Here is a 23362-nt window from a genome sequence, read left to right as displayed (position 1 = left end):
GCTATGCCAGGGTGCGGCTGCTCCCAGCCAAGGGCATGCGTTGGTGCCCCTGGGCACAGCTGTCTTGCTGGGCCCCTCGCCACGTGGCGGCAGCTCTCCCTCGCCCCTGCCCGGCGAAGTTTTGCCCCGCAGCGGGGGAGTAGGCTCCCTGCAGGCCGGGTGGTGCCTGGGGGGCAGGGAGCATGGGCATGGCACTTGTCGCCCCAGCAAGCGGCTGACCTGGTGACACGGGGGTTGGGGGGGCGCAGTGACGGGGGCTGTCTCCTGCGTGGGTGGGAGGGTGCTGTGGGAGTCGCAGGAGAATTGGGGCCGGGGGCAGCCACGAGGGGCCAGCATGTCTCTGCCTGGGCCCTGGCCCGTTGTCGGGCTGGCTCGGCTCCAGGCTCTGCCCCGTCCCTCCCCTGCTCTGACGCCGCCTGTCCCGCCCCTGCGGGAAGCGCTGACTTGGCAGCGAGGGCCAGGCTTGGCAAGGGTGCAGCTGCTGGTGCCCGTCACAGCCATGGCCGTCGGGCACGGGCTGGGCAGGGCCTGGGCCGGCTGCAGCCGGCAGGGCCGGAGGCTGGCTCACGCCGGGCCCAGGGGCCAGCTGCAGCGGGAGTACGACGCCGTGGTGATAGGGGGAGGTAATGCCGGGGCTGGGGGCTGCTGCTGTTGAGGGGCACTCCTTTAGGGTGGCACTCCCCGCTCCCCCGCCAGGCTCCAGCTCCCCCCGGGGGCAAGCCTGGCTGTGCAGGAGCACTGGCCCTTTAAGAGAGGGGTGGAGAGGTGTGTGTGTGTGTGTGTGTGTGTGTGTGTGTGACACACAACTCCACCCCCACTCAGCCTGCCGCTGCTGTGCTGTGAGGCAAAGAATATTTAAAAAAAGATAATTCTGCTAGAGATGTAGGAAAAGCAAAGAAATCTTCCGCTAACAAAATAGTGTTTCGGTAACTAGCCAGTACCTTTAGGAGACTTAGCCTGCAGGCTGTGGTGGTGGTTGGTTATTTTTGAAATCGACTTGTGTCTGAAGTGTAGCCCCTGGAGTCACCAGTAAAGTGGCTCCCCCCGGCCCCCCCAGTCTGAAATGGTGCTGCGGCTTGGGGCTGGCACCCTACGCCCGCCAGGGTGCAGGGGAGCTCTCTGTGCCCAGGGTGATGGGCAGGGGCTGGTGCAGCCTCTTGCCACAGCTCTGCTCCCCTGCCATTGGGTGAGATGAGCTAACAGGCCTCAGCCATGCCAGACAAGCAGGTGAACAGCAAAACCGCCGGTATGTTGCCATGGAAATGACACAGGGGGCTGCAAGGGGGTCCTACCTGTTGGGGAGAGGAAGGACGGGGGGCTGGAGTGGGGGCCCACTCTCTCCTTGGGGTCAGTGCTGCCGCCATGTCTCAGTGGGGTGCATTTCATGCTGTGTTGCAGAGAATGGGGTAGGGGCCGCAGTGCTGCTGGGGGGAGGCTTTCAGTGTGGGGGGGTGCTGTGCTCTGGGGAACGAGGCTCGGGGGGAGCCAGTGCTGCTGGGCAAAGGGAGCGGGCTGGGGGGTCTTGGTGTGGGGAGCATCGTAACTCCCAGCCCCTAACCCCCATATTCATTAAGGTCCCCAAGGGTGGTTCCAATGCTTAGGGCAGTTGCCAGCGCTGTCCCCGCCCCTCGCCCCCTGCGCCCACGTGGGCGCCGTTGCCTTGCGGCCACGGGGCATTGTGGTGAAAGCAGCATAGACGGCACCGTCCAGCCCTGGCTGCCAGGGAGGTGGTGAGTAGCAGCAGGACCCATTGGTGCCACGGGCCCTGGCCCCTCTCACCCCCTGCCCATCTCTCGTTGCAGGGCACAACGGGCTGGTGGCAGTGAGTATTGAATGCCAAGGCATCTGCCTCTGTGCCCTAGCTTGGGGGGGTGGGGAAATCCTGTGGGGTGACAGGGGAGGTCCCATGTGCATGGGGGGAATCCTATGGGGTGAGGAGGAAGCTCCAAAGAGCACTCTGGAGTGCAAACATCCTGGATGGGTTTGTTGGGGAGAGGGGGTGTCCTCAGTGGGGGATCCCCCCCGGAGCATCCTGGGTGGGTTTGTCGGGGGAGCGTGTCCCGAGTGGGGGCATGTCCTGGGTGGGTTTGTCGGGGGAGCGTGTCCCGAGTGGGGGCATGTCCTGGGTGGGTTTGTCGGGGGAGCGTGTCCCGAGTGGGGGCATGTCCTGGGTGGGTTTGTCGGGGGAGCGTGTCCCGAGTGGGGCTTTGGGGGTGTCCTGGGTGGGTTTGTTGGGAAAGCGTGTCCCAGGTGGGGGATTGGGGGTGTCCTGGGTGGGCTTGTTGGGGGGCTCGTGGGGGCGGGTGACTCTTGTGCTCTCGGCAGGCTGCCTACCTGCAGAAGTCGGGCGTGCGGACAGCCGTGCTGGAGAGGCGTCACCTTCTGGGAGGCGCTGCGGTCACAGAGGAGATTGTCCCAGGTAACCACAGCCCTGCCCAGCGAGATGCCCCGGGTGCCTGGGGCAGGCTGGTAGCTGACGCTCCCCTTCTCTTTCAGGCTTTAAGTTCTCCAGAGCATCCTACCTGCTCAGCCTCCTGCGGCCGCAGATCTTCACGGAGCTGGAGTTGCAGGTAGCGAGGCCAGTCCAGGGGGCTCAGCCAGCCCCCCGTGCTGCCTCCCTCCCACTGCTGGGAGCATTGGTGGGTGTGAGGCCCTAGCACCACTGCGGGGCCAGGATGCCCTGGCCAGGCCCAACTCGCTCCTGCCTCTCCCCCACCTCCCTGAACCTCAGGGCCCAGTCCCGGAGCCTGACAGCCCCCAGCTCAGAACAGCTCCCCTGGCCTCTCCCCTCTGGGCTGGTGAGGGGGGTCGGAGGGGCCGTGACGATTGGCCACGCTGCCTGGCACTGGCCATGCTCTGTATCTTGCAGCGGCATGGTCTGAGGGTCTATGCCCGTGACCCCTACTCCTTCACCCCCATGCTGGAGGATGGGCAAGCCCGGCGCTCGCTCCTGCTGGGCCACGACATGGCGGACACCCAGCGGCAGATCGCTCAGTTCTCCTCCAAGGATGCACAGGTACTGAGGGCAGCAGGAGGGGCTTGGGGCTGGGCTCCCAGTCCTGCCAACCCCAGTGTGACTGGCCCAAAAGGGCCCAAATCCCAGGCGTGCAGCCATGATAGGCTGGACTCACCAGCGGGGCTGGCCTGGGAGTGTTCCCTGCAGCCTCCTGGCCGCTCACCGAGTCAGAGACAAAACAAGGATTTGGATCCTTTCCCTCCCCAGCCTGCCAACTCATGGGCACGTCCCAGCTCGAACGCTCAGGGGCAGGGGGCGGAGGGTGGTCAGTATCTGCACAACGCATAGCTGCAGCCTGAGACCAGGTCCGCCCTAGGACCCCTGGTCTGGCACACGTCCTAGCAAAGCTCCTTCTGTGGACACAGCATGTACCAGCCCCTCCAAGTGACACAAGCTGTGCCAGGGAAAGCGCGATTTTCCCAGGCTAGCCGGGTCTATGCTGGGGGCATTTGTCAGCACAGCGTGTGGTGCCATCATCCCCCCAGCTGACCTGGCTGTGCCAGCGTGAGTGTGTCACTATTTCGGGGTTACCCAGGTGTCCAGGGGAATTGCTGCCACCTCCCCCCAGCATGAGGGGGGAGCCCCGGCTCTGCCCAGCCAGGGGCGATCTCCCGAAGCTGCAGGCAAAACACACACTCCACTCCCAGCCGCCATGAGTCCCGCTCGCTCCCTCTGTGGGCTAATAATTTACTGTCACGGGGTCCCCGGGCGATGATCTGGAAGGGCTCCCTACGAAGCCAGGCAGGACTCTGGGGAAGTCTCCTCTCTGGGAGCAGCCTGTCTGCAGGACACACAGCTCACCCGGCTTCCACCTTCCTGGGTCTGACCTCGGAGCACTCAGCATCCTCTGCCCCTCTGTGCACTTCCCACAGCGAGTCCGCCCAGGCAGGGTCCTGGGGGGGCCAGAGGGTCCTGCCCCCCAACTCCGCAGTCAGATGTGACTCTCAGCCAGCCAGTAAAACAGAGGTTTATTAGATGACAAGAATATGGTCTAACACAGAGCTTGTAGGTGCAGAGAACAGGACCCCTCAGCTGGGTCCATTTTGGGGGGCAGTGAGCCAGACAACCACGTCTGCCCTTCACTCCATGTCCCAGCCAGCCCCAAACTGAAACTCCCTCCAGCCCCTCCTCCCCTGGGCTTTGTCCCTTTCCCGGGCCAGGAGGTCACCTGATTCCTTTGTTCTCCAACACTTTCGCTCTCACCTTGCAGGGGCGAAGGGCCCAGGCCATCAGTGGCCAGGAAACAGGGTGTCGGCCATTCTCTGTGTCCAGACCCCTGCACACACCTGCCCTCTAGGGCTCTGCAAGGATCATACACCCTTACCCCACCCCCTAGATACTTAAGAACTGCCTAGGGGAAACTGAGGCACCCCCACACTATTCAGAGGAAACATTAAGAACAGTCCCGCTTCATCACATCTACACCCCCACCTTGTCACACTTTCTTTTTCCAAAACCTGGGCGGTTCGTTAGCTTCAGCTGAGCCCTGAACCTTTCTCAGAGGCTTTTCTTTGCTTTGACCACGCTCAGGCCTGTAGCTGGAAGCACAGGGCAGGGCTGGGTCAAAGGATGCTGCTGGTTCTCACTATCGGCTGAGTAGCTGAGACCCACCTGGGCTCGGGGATGGGCTTTTCCTCCAGCAGCCTCCACGTTTCCCACAGCTTTGGGCAGGTCTCATCCGAGCCCCCCTTCAGTGGGTCAGACCCAGGTGTAATGTACCTGCCTGGGCCTGTCTGTGTTACCGAGGACCTGGCCTGAGTTTGCAGGGAGCCTGAGCCGATTGCTGTTTATAGGGCAGGCTGAAGCCAAGGCTCCATTAACATCAGATTGTGAAATGTCCCTGCTGCTCAAAGCGCAGACGGGAGAGATGCAGCCCTACGGCGTGATTGAGAGTGGTGTCTCCTTCGGCCGGCTTGCTGGGGCTTTGGAGCAGGCTGTCCCCTGCCACCCCTCTGCCAAGGGCTGGGTGGCTGAGCCTGCCTCTGACCATGGGTGTGCTAGCCAGAGACCAGGGGAGGAGCCGGGGCGCGTGTCCAGGAGCCCAGAGCTGGCCTGGGGCCAGAGGCACTGTGGTGCTGAGCAGAGTGCAGGGAGCCGGGAGGGGCATGGCCGGGGATCAGGGCTGGCGTCTGCTGGCTCCTGCCTCTGTCTCCGCTTCAGGCCTATCCAAAGTACGAGGCGTTCCTGAGCCGCTTGGTGTCGGCCCTTGACCCGCTGCTGGACGCCGCGCCGGTGGACCCCTCTGCCTGGAGCCAGGGCCCCCTGCTGCAGCGGCTCCGCGCCCTGCGAGGCCTGCAGCCCCTGATGCGGGCGGGTACGTCTGGCGCCGGAGGCTAGGGCCATGGGTCCATGCCCATCCAGTGGGGCACGGTGCTGGCGTTAGAGGGCGTCGGCAGAGCAGAGGGGGAGCAGCGCTTCCTGTACCAGGTGTCATGGAGTCCCTGGGCGATGCTCTGGAACTGCTCCCCATGAAGCCAGTCAGGACTCTGGGGCAGTCGCCTTTCTGTGAGCAGCCTGTCTTCAGGACACACAGCTCACACAGCTTCCACCTTCCTGGGTCTGACCTCGGAGCATTCAGCATCCTCTGCCCCTCCATGTGCTTCCCCCCAGCGAGTCCGCTCAGGCGGGGCTACTGGGGAAGCCAGAGGGTCCTGCACCCCAACTTCGCAGTCAGACGGAACTCTCAGCCAGCCAGTAAAACAGAAGGTTTATTAGACGACAGGAACATGGTCTAAAACAGAGTTTGCAGGTGCAGAGAACGGGACCCCTCAGCTGGGTCCATTTTGGGGGGCAGTGAGCCCGACAACCACGTCTGCCCTTCACTCCATGTCCCAGCCAGCCCCAAACTGAAACTCCCTCCAGCCCCTCCTCCTCTGGGCTTTGTCCCTTTCCCGGGCCAGGTGGTCACCTGATTCCTTTGTTCTCCAACCCTTTAGCTCTCACCTCGCAGGGGGGGAAGGGCCCAGGCCATCAGTTGCCAGGAAACAGGGTGTCGGCCATTCTCTGTGTCCAGACTCCTGCACACACCGGCCCTCTAGGGCTCTGCAATGATCATACACCCTTACTCCACCCCCTAGATACTTAAGAACTGCCTAGGGGAAACTGAGGCACCCCCACACTATTCAGAGGAAACATTAAGAACAGTCCCACTTCGTCACACCAGGTGTCCCGGACACTGCCCTGGGGCTGGCAGAGGCCTGAGACCTTCCTCTGGGCAGCTAAGCCCCTGGCTCCAGTGTGAGTCAAGTACCCATTATCCCCGGGCAGAGACGGGCCCAGGGCTCGCGCATGCACAGCCCACGCTGGGCCCCGGCTGCCCTCGCCGCCTGCCAAAGCGGGAAGGTGTCACAGAGTGTGGGGGAGTCAGCCAGCCAGTAAAACAGAAGGTTTATTGGACAACAGAAACACAGTCCAAAACAGAGCTTGTGGGTACACCCAGGAACCCTCAGTCAAGTCCTTCTGGGGGACCCTGGGGTTCCCTGTGTCCCTCCACCCAGCCCCAAACTGAAACTAAACCCACCCAGCAGGTTCCCTGCTGCAGTCTCCGTCCACATTCCTGGCAGAGGTGTCGCCTCCCCCTCCCCCTCCTGGCTCAGGTGACAGGTTCTCAGGTCTCCCATCCCCAGGGCACATTCCCTGGTCAGCACTCCCCCCTCCCTGCTGCCTGTCACATCATCACATCTCTCCCCCCTTCGAGACTGAACTGAGCGGGGTCACGCTGACCAGTGACCTGGGGAAGTTCAGGGCCCCCTCTCCGGGACAGCGCATCCGCTATCAGGTTGGCACTTCCCTTCACGTGGACCACGTCCATGTCGTAATCCTGCAGGAGCAGGCTCCACCTCACGAGTATGGCGTTGGCTCCTTTCATCGGGTGCAGCCAGGTCAGGGGAGAGTGGTCGGTGTAGACGGTGAAGTGTCGCCCGAAGAGATAGGGCTCTAGTTTCTTGAGGGCCCACACCATGGCCAGGCACTCCTCCTCGATGGCCGCGTAGTGTTGCTCCCGGGGTAGGAACTTCTTGCTCAGGTACACGATGGGGTGTCTCTCCCCCTTTTCATCCTCCTGCATTAACACCACCCCCAGTCTCGTGTCGGAGGCGTCGGTGAACACCACAAAGGGCTTGTCAAAGTCTGGGTTTGCCAGAACTGGGCCACTGACCAGAGCCTCCTTCAGCGCCTGGAAAGCCTCCTGGCACTGCTCAGTCCAGACCACCTTGTCTGGCTTCCCCTTCTTGCATAGCTCAGTGATGGGGGTGGCTATGGCGCTAAAGTGGGGCACAAATCTTCGGTAGTGTCCTGCCATCCCAATAAAGGCTTGGACCTGGTTTTTGGTGTGGGGAGCGGGCCAGTCTCTGATCACCTCCACCTTGGCTGGTTCCGGCTTTAGGAGGCCGCTCCCCACCCGATGGCCCAGGTAAGATACTTCAGCCATCCCCACCTTGCACTTCTCCGCTTCTACAGTCAGCCCAGCCCCCTGGACTCGGTCCAGCACTTGTCTAACCTGGGACACGTGGTCCTCCCAGGTCTGGCTAAAGACACAGATGTCATCAATATACGCCACGGCAAAACTCTCCATCCCCCTCAGGAGCTGGTCCACTAGGCGCTGGAAGGTGGCCGGCGCTCCCTTGAGGCCGAAAGGCAGGGTCAGGAACTCATAGAGCCCCAGAGGGGTGATAAAGGCCGATTTCAGCCGGGCATCTGCATCCAGCGACACTTGCCAGTAGCCCTTTGTAAGGTCCATGGTGGTAAGGTACCGAGCTCCTCCCAGCTTGTTTAGGAGCTCATCCGGCCTGGGCATGGGGTAGGCATCAGGTACAGTGATGGCATTGAGCTTCCGATAGTCCACACAGAACCGGACCGACCCATCCTTCTTGGGGACCAGCACCACCAGCGAGGCCCAAGGGCTGGCCGATGGCTGGATCACCCCCAAAGCCAGCATGTCCCGGACCTCTCTTTCCAGGTCCTGAGCAGTTTTCCCTGTGACTCGGAAGGGGGAGCATCTTATCGGCGGGTGCGACCCCGTCTGCACCCGGTGAACAGTCAGATTAGTGCGTCCAGGCTGGTTGGAAAACAGCTGTCGGTACGGATGCAGCACCCCCTTGATCTCAGCTTGCTGGGCAGCGGTTAGCTGATCGGAGAGGGGAATTGTTTCCAGGGGGGAACCATCTCTGGTCCCAGGGAATAGATCTACTAAAGGGTCATCTCCCTGCTCCTCTCACTGTCCACAGACGGCCAACACCACATTCCCCCTGGCATAATATGGCTTCATCATATTCACATGGTACACCCGGCGGTGGTGCGCCTGGTTCGACAGCTCCACCACGTAGTTTACCTCATTTTGCTGCTTGACAACCTTGAAAGGGCCCTCCCAGGCGGCCTGTAGTTTGTTCTTTCTCACAGGAATGAGAACCATCACCTGATCCCCGGTGGCGTAGGCACGGGCCCGCGCCGTGCAGTCATACCAGACCTTCTGCTTCTTCTGGGCTCTGGCCAGATTCTCCCTGGCCAGACCCATGAGTTCAGCCCGTCTCTCTCGGAAGATCAGGACATACTCCACCACTGACTCTCCATTGGGAGTGGCCTTCCCCTCCCACTCGTCTCTCATCAGGTCCAGGGGGCCCCTCACCCTCCTGCCATATAACAGTTCGAAAGGCGAAAATCCAGTAGACTCCTGGGGCACCTCCGTGTACGCGAACAGCAGGTGAGGTAAGTACTTGTCCCAATCCTGCGGGTGCTGGTTCATAAAGGTTTTCAGCATCATCTTTAGCGTCCCGTTAAACCTCTCCACCAGCCCATTGGACTGGGGGTGATAAGCTGAGGCCCAGTCGTGCCGGACCCCACATTTCTCCCACAAGCACCGGAGCAGGGCCAACATGAAGTTGGAGCCTTGGTCTGTCAAGACTTCCTTGGGGAACCCCACGCGGCTGAAAATGGTCAGGAGCGCATCGGCCACGGTGTCGGCTTCAATGGAAGCTAAAGGCACTGCCTCGGGGTAGCGGGTGGCAAAATCTACCACCACCAGAATGTATTTCTTCCCCGACCGGGTCGTCTTACTGAGAGGCCCCACGATGTCTATGGCCACCTTCTGGAAAGGCTCCTCTATGATGGGCAAAGGTCTCAAAGCCCATCATAGAGGAGCCTTTCCCCTTGTCCCGGGCCTTCCCCACCCTCTGACAGGGGTCACAGGATCGGCAGTACTGCCGGACCGTGGTAAAGACCCCGGGCCAGTAAAAGTTCTGTAGCAACCTCTGCCGGGTGCGCCGGATTCCCTGGTGCCCTGCGAGGGGGATGTCATGGGCCAGGTACAGGAGCTTGCGGCAATACTTCTGGGGGACCACCAGCTGCCTCCTGATCCCACAGGACTCTACTTCCCTTGTGGGAGCCCATTCTCAGTACAGGAACCCCTTCTCCCACAGGAACCTCTCCTGGCAGCCTCTCCTCATGGTCCGTCCCACACTGAGGTCGGCCAGGTCCCTGAGCTTCCGCAAGGAGGGATCTTTCCTCAACTCAGCCTGGAACCCAGCGGCTGGGGAAGGGATGGGGCCCGGTTCCCCCTCAGTGGCCAGGTCTGAGGCCTCCACCTCTCTGAGCCGTGCCCCTCAGTGCTCCCTCCCCACCAGGGAAGGGTCCTGCGCCTCCGGTGTGGTACCCTCCCCAAGGTCAGGGTGCAGTGCCCCTCGCCGGCTCTGGCTACAGGTCACAACCAGGGCGGTCTGGGGCTTGCTTGGCCAGTCCTCTAGGTCTCCCCCCATCAAAACCTCAGTGGGCAAATGGTGGTGTACCCCCAAATCCTTGGGGCCCTCCTTGGCCCCCCATTTCAGGTGTACCCTTGCCACGGGCACCTTAAATGGGGTCCCGCCCACCCCTGTCAGGATCAGGTAGGTGTTGGGCATCACCCGATCTGGGGCCACCACCTCGGGCCGGGCCAGCGTCACCTCCGCCCCCGTATCCCAGTATCCATTGACCTTCCTCCCATCCACCTCCAGGAGAACAAGGCACTCTCTCCGGAGGGACAGCCCCGCGCCCACCCTGTAAACCAAGCACCCTGAGTCCAGAGCCTCCAGCCCTCTGGCGGAGCTGGCCTGGGGTACTCTTCCCTCCTGAGCAGGTGGTAAACTGGTAGGCTCCCTTTCCTGGGTCGTCTGCCCCTCATCCAGCTGGGTCCCTACCCAGTTAACCCTGGGTAGGTTGGGTCTGCTCAGTCTGTCCCTGAGCCCGGGGCACTGGGACCGTACGTGGCCTCTCTGGCCACAGTGATAGCAGCTCAGGTCACGTTGGTCCCCTCGAGCGGGTCGGAGGGGCCCGACGCCAGGCGTTCCCCTTGGGAGGGGGTTCTCCCTATTTCCCCGCTGGGAGACCCCCTGGTGACTCTCTCTCTGCATCGGGGGGGGCCTGTTCTTTTGGGACTCCTCCCGGCTACCCCCTGACCGACTGTTCACAAACTCGTCGGCCAGCTGCCCTGCGTGCTGGGGGTTCTCGAGCTTTTTGTCCACCAGCCACAGCCTCAGGTCGGAAGGGCACTGATCATACAGTTGCTCCAGTACAATTAGGTCAAGCAGGTCCTCTTTAGCTCGGGCCCCAGCTGTCCACTTGCGGGCATACCCCTGCATCCGGTTGACCAGTTGTAGGTAGGTGACCTCAGGCGTTTTATGCTGACTCCGGAACCTTCTCCGGTACATCTCGGGGGTCAGCCCAAACTCGCGGAGCAGGGCCTGTTTGAACAGTTCATAGTCCCCTGCCTCCGGCCCTGTCATCCGGCTGTACACCTCCACGGCTTTGGGGTCTAGTAAGGGGGTGAGAAACTGGAGCCCGTCTGCAGGGTCAACCCTGTGCATCTCGCAGGCATACTCAAAGGCCGTCAGGAAGCTATCTATGTCCTCCCCCTCCTTCCGCTGGGCCAGGAAGCACTTATCAAAGCTCCTTGCAGTCTTGGGTCCCCCCGCACTCACCGCAGCCGGGGCCCCACTGCTCCTCAGCCTGGCCAGCTCCAGTTCATGCTGCCTTTGTTTCTCCTTCTCCTGACGTTCCCTCTCCTTCTCCTGACGCTCATGTTGACGTTGTTTCTCCTCATGCTGACGTTGTTTTTCATGATCCTCCAGCTCCCTCATTTCATCTCCCTCTCCCATTCCAGCCGCCTCCGCTCCAGGGATGGGGAGCTCCGCCGGGAGGATCCCCTGCTGGCTGCTGGGGTCAGGGTGCCCTCAGTATTCGCCAGGCTTCCCCCAACCCCTCCCCCAGCATAGGTAGAAAGGGTCTCAGGATGTCCTCGGCAGCAGTCTGACCCCTCCCAGCCCGGTCAGGCCCCAGGGCCCACGCTGCGTCCACCGGGCGCCTTCCCTCAGGGACAGGGATCGGGTCATCCAAGCGATCCCTCTCCTCCAACTGGGCAATCAGCTGTTCCTTGGTGGACCTCCCGATGCGCAGCTCCCTCTGCCTGCACAGCTCCACCAGGTCGCTCTTAAGGCGTTTAGCGTACATCTCCCTGCTGGCCACTCGCAGGCCGGGCAGCTTCCCACGGTTTCCAGGAAAAGCCCCTAGGGTGCCAGTCCTTCTTGAGGTCACCACCTCTTTGCCAGGGTCGAGCTGCAGACTCCTCCGCCCCTGGGACCGCTCGCTGCAATCCCCCGGGGGACCCTGTTACTGCAAAAGTCCTTCTCTCTGGTCACACATTCCCAGGGGTTAACCGCCCACTGAAACCGTCTCTCTCTAAATCTTCAACACGCCTGGTCCCCGTCAATCCCCCTTCGTTTGACTGTTCCCCAGTCACTTACTGCAGGAAGCGCCGTTCACGGGGTGCAGTAGATCCCACCTCTGCCACCAGTTGTCACGGAGTGTGGGGGAGTCCAGGCCCTGCCCCCCTCTTCCTGGGATTCACTGAGACTCTCAGCCAGCCAGTAAAACAGAAGGTTTATTGGACAACAGGAACACAGTCCACAACAGAGCTTGTGGGTGCAACCAGGACCCCTCAGTCAAGTCCTTCTGGGGGAGCAGGGAGCTTAGACCCCAGCCCTGGGGTTCCCTGCATTCCTCCACCCAGCACGAAACTGAAACTAAACCCCCCCAGCAGGCTCCCTTCTTAGCCTGTCTTCACATTCCTGGGCAGAGGTGTTACCTCCCCGTCCCCCTCCTGGCTCAGGTGACAGGCTCTCAGGTCTCCCCTCCCCAGGGCACATTCCCAGGTCAACACCCCCCTCTCCCTGCTGCGTCACAGCCGGGCACCGGGAGGGTGTGGTGGGGCCCGGGGAGCCGTCCCCTCCCAGGCTGGGTGACACCGCCACTGACGCCCGTTTCTTTCCCTCAGGCCTGGCGCTGGGGAAGCAGCTGCCCCAGTGTTACCAAGTGCTCACGGCCCCAGTCACCAGGGTGAGTAACAGCTCCGTACAAGGGGACACGCCCAAGGGATGGGAGACGCCCTCCCTGGGGGCAGGGGCCGACCGAACCAGGCCTGGGGCTGGGCCTCGGAGGGGGTTACGGGCTGAGTGGTGGCCCCCCCATGGGATCCAGCCCCCTGTGCCAGGCCTGGGGGGACCCGCCTCCTCCTCCCCCTCCCCCCCCCCGCCATGGGATCCAGGCCCCCTGTGCTGGGCTCTCTTCGTTAAACACCATTTTCATTTTTCTCTCTCTCCAGATCTTGGATCTCTGGTTCGAGTCGGAGCCCCTGAAAGCGACCCTGGCTACGGATGCAGTGATCGGCGCCATGGCCAGTCCCCACACGCCTGGCAGCGGGTAAGGTGGCGGCTGAAGACTTCACAGCTCCCCAGGGCCCTCCTGTTCCCGTCCCCAACAGCTGGTGCTGGGGTGTCGCACCACAGCGCTCGCTTCCTCCCACTCCAGCCCCGCGCTGGTTACCATGTTCCCCCTCATGCCTGGAGAGCATCTGTGACGAAGTGGGACTGTTCTTAATGTTTCCTCTGAATAGTGTGGGGGTGCCTCAGTTTCCCCTAGGCAGTTCTTAAGTATCTAGGGGGTGGGGTAAGGGTGTATGATCCTTGCAGAGCCCTAGAGGGCAGGTGTGTGCAGGGGTCTGGACACAGAGAATGGCCGACACCCTGTTTCCTGGCCACTGATGGCCTGGGCCCTTCGCCCCTGCAAGGTGAGAGCGAAAGTGTTGGAGAACAAAGGAATCAGGTGACCTCCTGGCCCGGGAAAGGGACAAAGCCCAGGGGAGGAGGGGCTGGAGGGAGTTTCAGTTTGGGGCTGGCTGGGACATGGAGTGAAGGGCAGACATGGTTGTCTGGCTCACTGCTCCCCAAAATGGACCCAGCTGAGGGGTCCTGTTCTCTGCACCTACAAGCTCTGTTTTAGACCATGTTCCTGTCGTTTAATAAACCTCTGTTTTACTGGCTGGCTGAGAGTCACGTCTGACTGCGAAGTTGGGGGGCAGGACTCTCTGGCTTCCCCAGGAGTCCCGCCTGGGCGGACTCGCTGTGGGAAGCGCACGGAGGGGCAGAGGATGCTGAATGCTCCGAGGTCAGACCCAGGAAGGGGGAAGCCGGGTGAGCTGTGTGTCCTGCAGACAGGCTGCTCCCAGAGAGGAGACTTCCCCAGAGTCCTGCCTGGCTTCACGGGGAGCAGTTCCAGAGCATCGCCCAGGGACTCCATGACAGCATCCCCCAGGCACACACCAGGCTCAGGGGCCCCCTGCTCGAGCAGGTCCATGGGGTTTGCCTGGGCTGGCGCTGTTGGGCCTGAATCCCTCGGCGGCCTGGCAGCTGTCTGTGCCCAGCCCTGCAGCCTGGTGGGACCGGAGCTGGGCTCAGTGTCCCCCGCTGGGGGGGGTTGGCAGCACGCAGGCATGGGAGGGGGATGGGTGTTCGGCTGTGCCTGTGGGGTCAGGGGGAGCGTGGGACCCTCTGCGTGTACTCACCCTGCTGGGAGGCCGAGCCTGAGCCCCCTGGCTCGCAGGGCTGGATCGGAGTTAGTCCCAGGGCTGTGCCCCACGACCATGCACAGTGGGAATGCTGCCCACCCCTGGCCGGTATCTCTGCCCTGCCCATACCCCGGCACCGCTTGCTGGGCGCTACCCTGACCCAGCTGTTAACCTTTGACCTCTCTCCTAGGTACGTGTTGCTGCACCACGTGATGGGCGAGCTGGAGGGGCAGAAGGGGGCCTGGGGCTACGTGGCAGGCGGCATGGGAGGGGTGTCCCAGGCCATCGCCAGCGCAGCTGCTGCCCACGGGACAGACATCTTCACCGAGAAGGTGCCCGGCTTCCCGGGGAGAGGGCAGAGAACACAGCTCCCCAGCACTGAGGTGCTCCCCAGCCCAAAGAGACCACAGGGCCCCAAATTCTTCCCTTCCCTCCTGCCCATTAGCCGCCATGGAACAGCGATCAGAGACTGTGGTGAGGGGCGTAAACCCCACGGGGTAAGAGTGGGGGGAGGAGGCTGGGCCAGCCCCACAGCATCCACACGGGAAAGGGTCACTCAGCCCCTCGGCAGCCGTACCTCAGGCTCCGCTCAGCACCTGCTTCCCCCACCCCGTGCATGGCTGGGCGCCCCAGCGTGCTCCAGGCTGATCTCCTGTCTCTCCCTTCGCTAGCCGGTCGCCCGAGTGCTGCTGGGCCCCCGTGGGGAGGCGCAGGGTGTCGTCCTGCAGGACGGGACCGAGGTGAAGAGCAAACTGGTTCTGTCCAACGCGTCCGCTCAGCTCACGTTCCTGCAGCTCGTTCCCCAGGTGAGACGTGCCGGGGGGGTGCCCTTGGGGAGACGAGCCTGGGTGGGACGCGCTGGGGGAGATGGGCTGGAGGGGAGGAGGGTGCCCTGGGGGAGATGTGTGCAGACCAGCGGGTACAGCCAGGGGGAGGGGTCGCGTTCCTCATGGTATGAGCCCCTCCCCCCACAATGAGTGTGACACACCCCAGCCCCTGTGGGGCAGCCGGAGGAGGCCACTTCCCCCTCCCCCCTCAGTGACTAAGGGGCCTCCCCGGTGCTGGCCTGGGAGCCCCCAGGCTTACAGCAAACACGGTGTGGTGGGTGGAGGCCGAGGCTGGAGCAACGCAGGGGAGCAGAGGGGGAGCTCGGCAGAGAGGAAGGTGTCTGGGGGCACGAGTTTGCTCCCCCTCCCCCATCAGTGGGGCCCGTCACTTTTGGGGGCCTGCCCCATGTGGCTGGGCTGCACCCCAAAGCATGGCGCTGGCTGTGGCCCCCAGGGGTCCTGGGCAGCTCCAGCCGTGCCCAGATGCAGCCCAGCGCTGGCTGCACCTCCAGCCAGTTCCCAGGCTCGTTTCCAGCCCCTGGTGTCTGAGCCGGGCTCTCCCCGCTCCAGGGGCAGCTGCCGGAGGAGTTCCTCCAGCGAGTGGCACAGTTCGACACACGCTCCCCCGTCACCAAGATCAATGGTAAGTGTCAGTGCGGGACGTCCCACTCCCTGCCTCACTGGGGTCCCCTGGGGCTTGGCTGCAGCCTGGCGCTGGCTCCCTGGGGGAGCAGGGCCCCGTGAGATGCTGCTCCTGTGATCTGCGCTTCCCTGGGAGGAAAGAGCTGTCGCGGGCCTCCGTGAGGCTCCCTACTGCAGCCTGAGTCCGGAGGGGAAACCGGCCTTTCACGGCACCATCCCTCCGTGTCTGCCGTGCTCTCCTGGGGTTCAGCCATCTGCCCTGGCCCCTCAGGATGTCAGGACCATGGGAGGCTCCATGTCCCCTCTGCCCCTCGGAGTCACCCCGTCTCCAACATCCCCAGTGGCTGTGGATCGGCTGCCCAGCTTCGTGGCTGCGCCCAACGCCGGTGATGGCCGCCCGCTGCCCCATCACCAATGCTCCATCCACCTGAACTGCGAGGACACGCACCTCCTCCACCGTGCCTTCCAGGAGGCCAGCAGTGGGGAGCCGTCCACCAGGTAGGGCTGGAGCTGGCTGGTCGTTGGCAGAGCTGGGTCCTGCTGGGCCCTGCCATGGGGGATGGCAGCGGGGAGATAGCCCAGACTTCTCGGTGCAGCCCGGTCTGGTGCCCCTCGTAGAGCTCTTCTCAGGGCGACGCTACCGGGGCTCTGGGGCAGCTGCCCACGCTCATCAGGGCAACAGGGCCTCTTGGGAAGGGAAGGACACAGGGGAGACACCAGGATTTCTGGAAGGAACGTAGGGGAGGTGCCCAGAGGAGAGCCTGAGGCTGGGTGACGTGGGGCTAATCCCTGCTGGAGGAGCCAGTGGGCAGGGGGTGAGGCGGTGAGGCGTTTGCATTGGCAGCATGCCAGGGTGCTGGGCAGGGCTCGGACTGGATTCCTTCCCGGGCTGCCCAGTCCAAGGGCTTTGACTCTCTCTTGCTCTCCCCAGGCCCATGATCGAGCTGTGCATCCCCTCTGCTCTGGACCCTACGCTGGCTCCCCCGGGCTGCCATGTGGTCTCTCTCTTCACGCAGTACACCCCATACGCGCTGGCAGGCGGGCGGCCATGGGACGAGCAGGAGCAGAACGCGTACGCCGACAGGGGTAAAGCCAGCAGCTCTCGGCGCTCTTTAGCTTCCCATCCACGGCCCCTTGCCCACTGCCGCTCCCTGTGCGCCTGATCCCCGGGAGGCGTCCAGTGCCCGGCACCCTCAGTCCTGCCTTCCGAGCAGGGCAGAGAATTCCCCCCGTGTAGGGTTCCCAGGTGTCTGGTTTTCGACCAGAACGCCTGGTCAAAAAGGGGCCCTGTTGTCTCTGGTCGGCACCGCTGACCAGGCTGTTAAAAGTCCAGTCCACAGCACAGCAGGGCTAAGGCAGCTCCCTGCCCAGCTCCACATGGCTCCCGGAAGCAGCAACATGTCCCTAGGCAGAAGCGTGACCGTGGAGGCTCCGCGCGCTGCCCTGCCCCAAGTGCCGGCTCCGTAGCTCCCATTGGCTGGGAACCATGGCCAATGGGAGCTGCGGGGGCGTGGCGCCTGCCGGCATGGGCAGCACACACTGTACAGAGCCGCCTGACTAGTCTTGCGCCTAGGGGCCCCAGGGACATGCCGGCCGCTTCTGGGAGCCACACGGAGCCAACACAGGCAGGGAGCCGCCTGAGGTAAGCGCTGCCTGGCTGGAGCCCGTACCCCAGCCCCCTGCCCCAGCCTGAGCCCCTCCTGCACCCAAAACTCCCTCCCAGAGCCTGCACCGCCTCCTCCCACACCCTGAACCCCTCATTTCTGGCCCCACCCAAGAGCCTGCACCCCCTGTCCCAGCCCTCACCCACTCCCACACCCCTTCCCCAGCCCAGTGAAAGTGAGTGAGGGTAGGGGAGATCAAGTGACAGGGATGGAGTGAGCAGGGGATGAGGCTGCAGGGCAGGGGTGTTCGGTTTTGTGCGATTCATAGAATATCAGGGTTGGAAGGGACCTCAGGAGGTCATCTAGTCCAACCCCCTGCTCAAAGCAGGACCAATCCCCAAGTAAATCATCCCAGCCAGGGCTTTGTCAAGTCTGTCCTTGAAAAAATCTAAGGAAGGAGATTCCACCACCTCCCTAGGTAACGCATTCCAGTGTTTCACCACCCTCCTAGTAAAAAAGTTTTTCCTAATATGCAACCTAAACCTCCCCCACTGCAACTTGAGACCATTACTCCTCGTTCTGTCATCTTGTACCACTGAGAACAGTCTAGAACCATCCTCTTTGGAACCCCCTTTCAGGTAGTTGAAAGCAGCTATCAAATCCCCCCTCACTCTTCTCTTCCGCAGACTAAACAATCCCAGTTCCCTCAGCCTCTCCTCATAAGTCATGTGTTCCAGACCCCTCATCATTTTTGTTGCCCTTCTCTGGACTCTCTCCAATTTATCCACATCCTTCTTGTAGTGTGGGGCCCAAAACTGCACACAGTACTCCAGATGAGGCCTCACCAATGTCGAATAGAGGGGATTTGAAAGTTGGTAACCCTACCCCCGGGGGCCATCCAGCCCTGCTCCCCAATGCCCTGCAGGGAGCTGCAGGCCTGGGGCTAGGCCCCTGAGCCCAGCTGGTGACGTGAGACACGCAGGCTGAGCCACATCTCTCGCTCGCTCTCTAGTGTTTGACTGGGTCGAGGCCTACGCGCCAGGCTTCAAGGCGTCCGTCATCGGCAGAGACATCCTAACACCGCCGGCTTTGGAGAAGATCTTTGGGCTGCCCGGAGGGGTGGGTATATCATGAGATTCACAGAGCCCTCCCAGCCCAGCCTGCCTGGCATCTGCCCGCCTGGTGCCTGCCCCCAGCCTGCCAGGCATCTGCCCAGCCTGCCTGGCATCTGCCCATCTGGTGCCTGCCCCCAGCCTGCCAGGCTTCTGCCCAGCCTGCCTGGCGTCTGCCCACCCAGTGCCTGCCCCCAGCCCAGCCTGCCTGGCGTCTGCCCACCCGGTGCCCGCCCCAGCCTGCCAGGCGTCTGCCCAGCCTGCCTGGCATCTGCCGACCCAGTGCCCACCTAGCCTGCCTGCCCCCTGCCCAGCCTGCCTGGCATCTGCCCACCCAGTGCCTGCCCCCAGCCCAGCCTGCCTGGCATCTGCCCACCTGGTGCCCGCCTAGCCTGCCTGCTCCCAGCCCAGCCTGCCTGGCATCTGCCTACCCGGTGCCCGGCCAATCTGGCACCTGCCTAGCCTGCCAGCCAGCCTGGCCCAAAGCCTAGTGAGGGAAGCTGGAGCCATGCAGCCCAGTTGTCTGGCTCGGAGCGCGGGAAGAGGAGGAGACTATTCCAGGACCTAACTCAGCCTGTTTGCAGAATATATTCCACGGTGCGATGTCTCTGGACCAGCTGTATTTTGCCCGACCTGTGCCCTCGTACTCTGGCTACAGGTCCCCGATCCCAGGCCTGTACCTCTGTGGCAGCGGTGCCCACCCCGGTATGTGAGCTGGGATCCCTCCCTTCGTGGCTACAGTGGGGAGAGCGCCAGGCGGAGGCTCACGCTGGGTCCAGCCCTCCCCAGGCCCTGCTGCTGCGAGCGCTGCCCTGGGGGCTGCACAGGCCCTTCTGGGTACAGGCGCGATTGCAGGGCGCCGTGCTGACCTTGCCAGCTCTGCCCAGGGTCTGAGCAGGAGAAGCCGAGGCCACGGACACCCCGTGGGTCACAGGCTGATGCCACGGGACACCACGTGCCTTGTGCCCTGTGGGGCGCCTGTGATGAGCAGCTGCCCCCGTGCTGGGATCCAGCAGATGGCTCTGCCCAGGGCTGGCACAAGTCCCACCGGGCGCTGTGCTCCTTCCGCCCAAGGGGTGGGCCCGGCACAGCAGGAGGGAGAAGTCGGTACGCAGGCCAGAGAGAGGCTGCACCCTCGAGCTGGGGCAGGGTGGGGGCCGCCCGGGTTCTGTGCTCCAGCCCCAGGTTTTTCCCAGCTGCCATGAAGCTGCCGTGGGTGGCGGGGAGTCTTCTCCAGCTGGAAACGTAGCCATTGCTGCCCTCTTGTGCATCTGGGCTCCTGCCCCTGCTCCCCATGGCAGCTCAGCCCTGCTACGCCCAGAGCTCCTGGGCCCCACATGCATCTGTTTCCTTGCAGGTGGGGGAGTGATGGGCGCTCCAGGCCGCAACGCAGCCAGCGTGGCCCTCAAGGACTTCAAGCACGTATGATGGCAGAGGTGACGCACCAGCCTAGCCCAGGGAAACGGATGGTGGCTGTCGTGACCTGGCCACGCGGGTGCCTCTCACCACCCCCCACACACCCCACAGCATGGTGCTGTTAGAGCGAGCCCTGCCCTGGGGCTGCTGCCTCCCCCCCGCCCCCGTGCTCTGAGTGTTTGCACCGTTGCTCTTACCTGTCTCTGGCATGGTAACCGGGGCGTGTGGGGCTGGCAGAGCCCTGTCTGCTCCTAGCCCATCCTGCCCTGGCAGTGCTGGTCCCAGCGCACATGCCGCAGAGCCCAGGGGATCAAGCCCCGTCCCAGAGCTGCCCACAGAGGGCTGTTGGCAGGGGCAGGTCTAGCTCTGCCTGGAGAGGGACACTGGCCAACCCTTTCTAGTGTAGACAAGGCCCAGGGCAGACTGAGCCCTTGCCTGCTCTCTTAGAACCGCCAGGCACAGCACTGGCCAGGGTCACTCATCCTTGCCCCTGAGCTAAGCTGAAGTCTGGACCATGTTACACATGTTCTCAGTCAGCAGCAGAATAAAAATCCCAACAGCTGCCACGCTTGTCGTGTCATGTCATGCCATGCCATAGAATCATGGAAGATTAGGGTTGGAAGGGACCTCAGGAAGTCATCGAGCCCAACCCCCTGCTCAAAGCAGGACCAATCCCCAACTAAATCAGCCCAACCAGGGCTTTGTCAAGCTGGGCCTTAAAAACCTCTAAGGAAGAAGATTCCACCCCCTCTCTAGGGAACCCATTCCAGCACTTCACCACCCTCCTAGTGAAAGAGTTTTTCCTAATATCCAAGTTAGACCTCCCCCACTGCAGCTTGAGACCATTGCTCCTTGGTCTGTCATCTGCTACCACTGAGAACAGCCGAGCTCTACGCACTCCCTATCCGTGGCCCCACAAAGTCACGGGACCTCCTGGTCAACCTCCTCCTGGCCCTGGCTAAAACGGCCATCTATAAAACCAGAGTGAGGAGGTTGGCCAATGGAGACTCCTGTGACTGTGGGGCCTGTTTCCAATCCTCGGTCCGTTCACGTATCCCTTGACGCCTTTGAGGAGCAGTGGGCGCTGTCCGGGGTTCTCTGCTCAGTGTCCCCGTCAGGCTCCCTTCTTTTGACCCTTTGACCGCACTCCTGTCCCTGTTATTTCATTAGTTGTCCCCCGGAATCATTTGGTTTCCAGGTCCTGTAGATCTTCCCCTTAGGCTGGGGCGGGGGGTGGGGGCGGTCCTTAAGCAGTGGGCTCCCACCTGCTCACTTCCCGGAACCCAATAGGTCCATCCTCTTCGGAACCCCCCTTCAGGTAGTTGAAAGCAGCTATCAAATCCCACCTCACTCTTCTCTTCCGCAGACTAAACATCCCCAGTTCCCTCAGCCTCTCCTCATAAATCATGTGTTCCAGTCCCCTAATCATTTTCGTTGCCCTCCGCTGGACTCTCTCCAGTTTGTCCACATCCTGTCTGTAGTGGGGGGCCCAAAACTGGACACAGTACTCCAGATGTGGCCTCACCAGTGCCGAATAGAGGGGAACGATCACATCCCTCGATCTGCTGGCAATGCTCCTACTAATGCAGCCCAATATGCTGTTAGCCTTCTTGGCAACAAGGGCACACTGCTGACTCATATCCAGCTTCTCGTCCACTGTAACCCCCAGGTCCTTTTCTGCAGAGCTGCTGCCGAGCCATTCGGTCCCTAGTCTGTAGCGGTGCATGGGATTCTTCCGTCCTAAGTGCAGGACTCTGCACTTGTCCTTGTTGAACCTCTTTTGGCCCAATCCTCCAATTTGATTTCTTTTGGCCCAAGATTTCTTTTGGCCCAATCCTCCAATTTGTCTAGGTATCCTATCCCTACCCTCCAGCGTATCTACCTCTCCCTGCAGCTTAGTGTCATCTGTGAACTTGCTGAGGGTGCTATCCATCCTGTCATCCAGATCATTAATGAAGATGTTGAACAAAACCGGCCCCAGGACCAACCCCTGGGGCACTCCGCTTGATACCGACTGCCAACTAGACATTGAGCCATTGATCACTACCCGTTGAGCCCGACAATCTAGCCAGCTTTCTATCCACCTTATAGTCTATTCATCCAGCCCATACTTCTTTAACTTGCTGGCAAGAATACTGTGGGAGACAGCGTCAAAAGCTTTGCTAAAGTCAAGATATATCACATCCACCGCTTTCCCCATATCCACAGAGCCAGTTATCTCATCATAGAAGGCAATCAGGTTGGTCAGGCATGACTTGCCCTTGGTGAATCCATGTTGACTGTTCCTGATCACCTTCTGTGACATTGAGTGTAATATAATATCTCATTGAAAGGTGACGGGGCCAGAAAGAGTTAATTAACTCCCAGACTGACCTGACCCCAGGCCGAACTTTAGAGGCTGGTTAGGAAGAGATGGAAACAAATAGAGCTTTGAAATGCAGCCTGCATTGTTAGAGATAGAAGGGGAGATGTTTGTTCAGGTCTTGTGATGTCAGCAAAGAAGTCTTGTCTATGGCTGTAGCTTTGATTCAAAGAACAAGAGAGGAATATTAACATTTAGGAAGACACTTGAGTGAAATCGTATTATTGTCTATATGTCTCTTTGAAGGTTGTGATAGCCTGTATCTGAACGGTTTAATGGATAAATTATCCTGTGCTAATTGCCATGGTGTTTGGGAGAAGGAAAGTTAAGCCTATTGTCTTCTCAGGCCAAAAGGCTGCAGGAAATGTATAAAAACCCTGGGACACGATCCTTCCTCATCTCAGATCTGCTTTGGGTTTCAAGAGGGGGAAACCTTAAGCCACAAGGATTGAGATCCCCAGTTGCTGACTGGAGTCACCCTGAACATGGACTTTGGACTATAACCTCTGGACTATTTCTAAAAGGACTTTTGGCCACTACAAACTCATCTCTGCTGTGTATCTGGACCTCAACAATTGAACTCAAGTCTGTATGTATACTGATCTTTTAACCAACACTCTTTCTTTTCTTTTTTTAATAAATTTTAGTTTAGTTAATAAGAATTGACTGTAAGCGTGTATTTTGGGTAAGATCTGAGTTATCACTTGACCTGGTGTAACAAAGCTGGTTCTGGCAGGACCCAACTGAGAATGCCAATTCAGGACAAATTGCTTAAAGCAGAAAGAAAAGGAGGACTTGTGGCACCTTAGAGACTAACAAATTTATTTGAGCACAAGCTTTCGTGAGCTACAGCTCACTTCATCGGATGCTTGAAGCAGGGCAGTTATAGCCCAAGGCTGGGGTTTCTTTGCACACCAAGGAAAACCAAACCAGCCAAACAGAGAAGACTTCAGTTTTACCCCACTGGCTAACCACAAGTCACACAAGCAATTCCCTTAGAGTCCAGTATCCCCACAAGTGCCACTCATTATTTGGACAGATGGTTATGAAAACCAATACCCCAATAAAAGAAAAAAGGTTCTCTCGATCCCAAAGGACCAAGCCCCAGGCACAGGTCAATATACAAATCAGATCTTACCCACAAATCACGCTATTGCCAATCCTTTAGAATCTAAAATCTAAAGGTTTAGTCATAAAAGGAAAAAGCTATAGATGAGAGCTAGAAGTGGTGAAATGGAATTAATGACTGTCACGGAGTCCCTGGGCGATGCTCTGGAACTGCTCCCCATGAAGCCAGTCAGGACTCTGGGGTAGTCGCCTTTCTGTGAGCAGCCTGTCTTCAGGACACACAGCTCACACAGCTTCCACCTTCCTGGGTCTGACCTCGGAGCATTCAGCATCCTCTGCCCCTCCGTGTGCTTCCCCCCAGCGAGTCCGCTCAGGCGGGGCTCCTGGGGAAGCCAGAGGGTCCTGCACCCCAACTTCGCAGTCAGACGTGACTCTCAGCCAGCCAGTA

General features: G+C 60.9%; 1 protein-coding gene across 4 annotated transcripts; it reads left to right on the top strand.

The window, feature by feature from the left end:
- Window positions 1-272: 272 nt before the first annotated feature.
- PYROXD2 (pyridine nucleotide-disulphide oxidoreductase domain 2) lies at window positions 273-22508 on the top strand. Of its 4 annotated transcripts, none has more exons than XM_084634402.1 (16): window positions 282-623; window positions 1803-1822; window positions 2326-2419; window positions 2497-2570; window positions 2870-3016; window positions 5177-5330; window positions 12315-12376; window positions 12642-12739; window positions 14074-14266; window positions 14555-14689; window positions 15281-15353; window positions 15694-15850; window positions 16284-16438; window positions 17969-18075; window positions 18653-18773; window positions 19426-22508. In XM_084634402.1, exons 1-16 carry the CDS (start codon window positions 335-337, stop codon window positions 19494-19496), a joined length of 1950 nt encoding a protein of 649 aa, XP_084490528.1. In that variant the 5' UTR covers window positions 282-334; the 3' UTR covers window positions 19497-22508. The 4 variants fall into 4 exon arrangements, 3 of the variants coding, with proteins under 3 accessions (XP_084490528.1, XP_084490529.1, XP_084490530.1); XM_084634403.1 differs by having other exon boundaries at window positions 285-623; window positions 14074-14215; XM_084634404.1 differs by lacking the exon at window positions 282-623 and adding an exon at window positions 668-1246.
- The last annotated feature ends 854 nt before the right edge of the window (window positions 22509-23362 follow it).

The sequence above is a fragment of the Lepidochelys olivacea genome, assembly GCF_965140295.1.
Source record: "Lepidochelys olivacea isolate rLepOli2 genome assembly, chromosome: 7".
In the NCBI taxonomy this organism is placed as follows: domain Eukaryota; kingdom Metazoa; phylum Chordata; order Testudines; family Cheloniidae; genus Lepidochelys; species Lepidochelys olivacea.
This window is presented reverse-complemented; position numbering and strand designations above follow the sequence as displayed.

What these genes read in the sequence shown, in the direction of transcription:
- PYROXD2 (XM_084634402.1), top strand. Translation starts at nt 335, where the DNA reads ATGTCTCTGCCTGGGCCCTGGCCCGTTGTCGGGCTGGCTCGGCTCCAG. An exon ending in CGCCGTGGTGATAGGGGGAG is followed by an intron (nt 624 to 1,802) that starts GTAATGCCGGGG and finishes CTCTCGTTGCAG; the next exon opens with GGCACAACGGGCTGGTGGCA. An exon ending in AGTGGGGAGCCGTCCACCAG is followed by an intron (nt 15,851 to 16,283) that starts GTAGGGCTGGAG and finishes TGCTCTCCCCAG; the next exon opens with GCCCATGATCGAGCTGTGCA.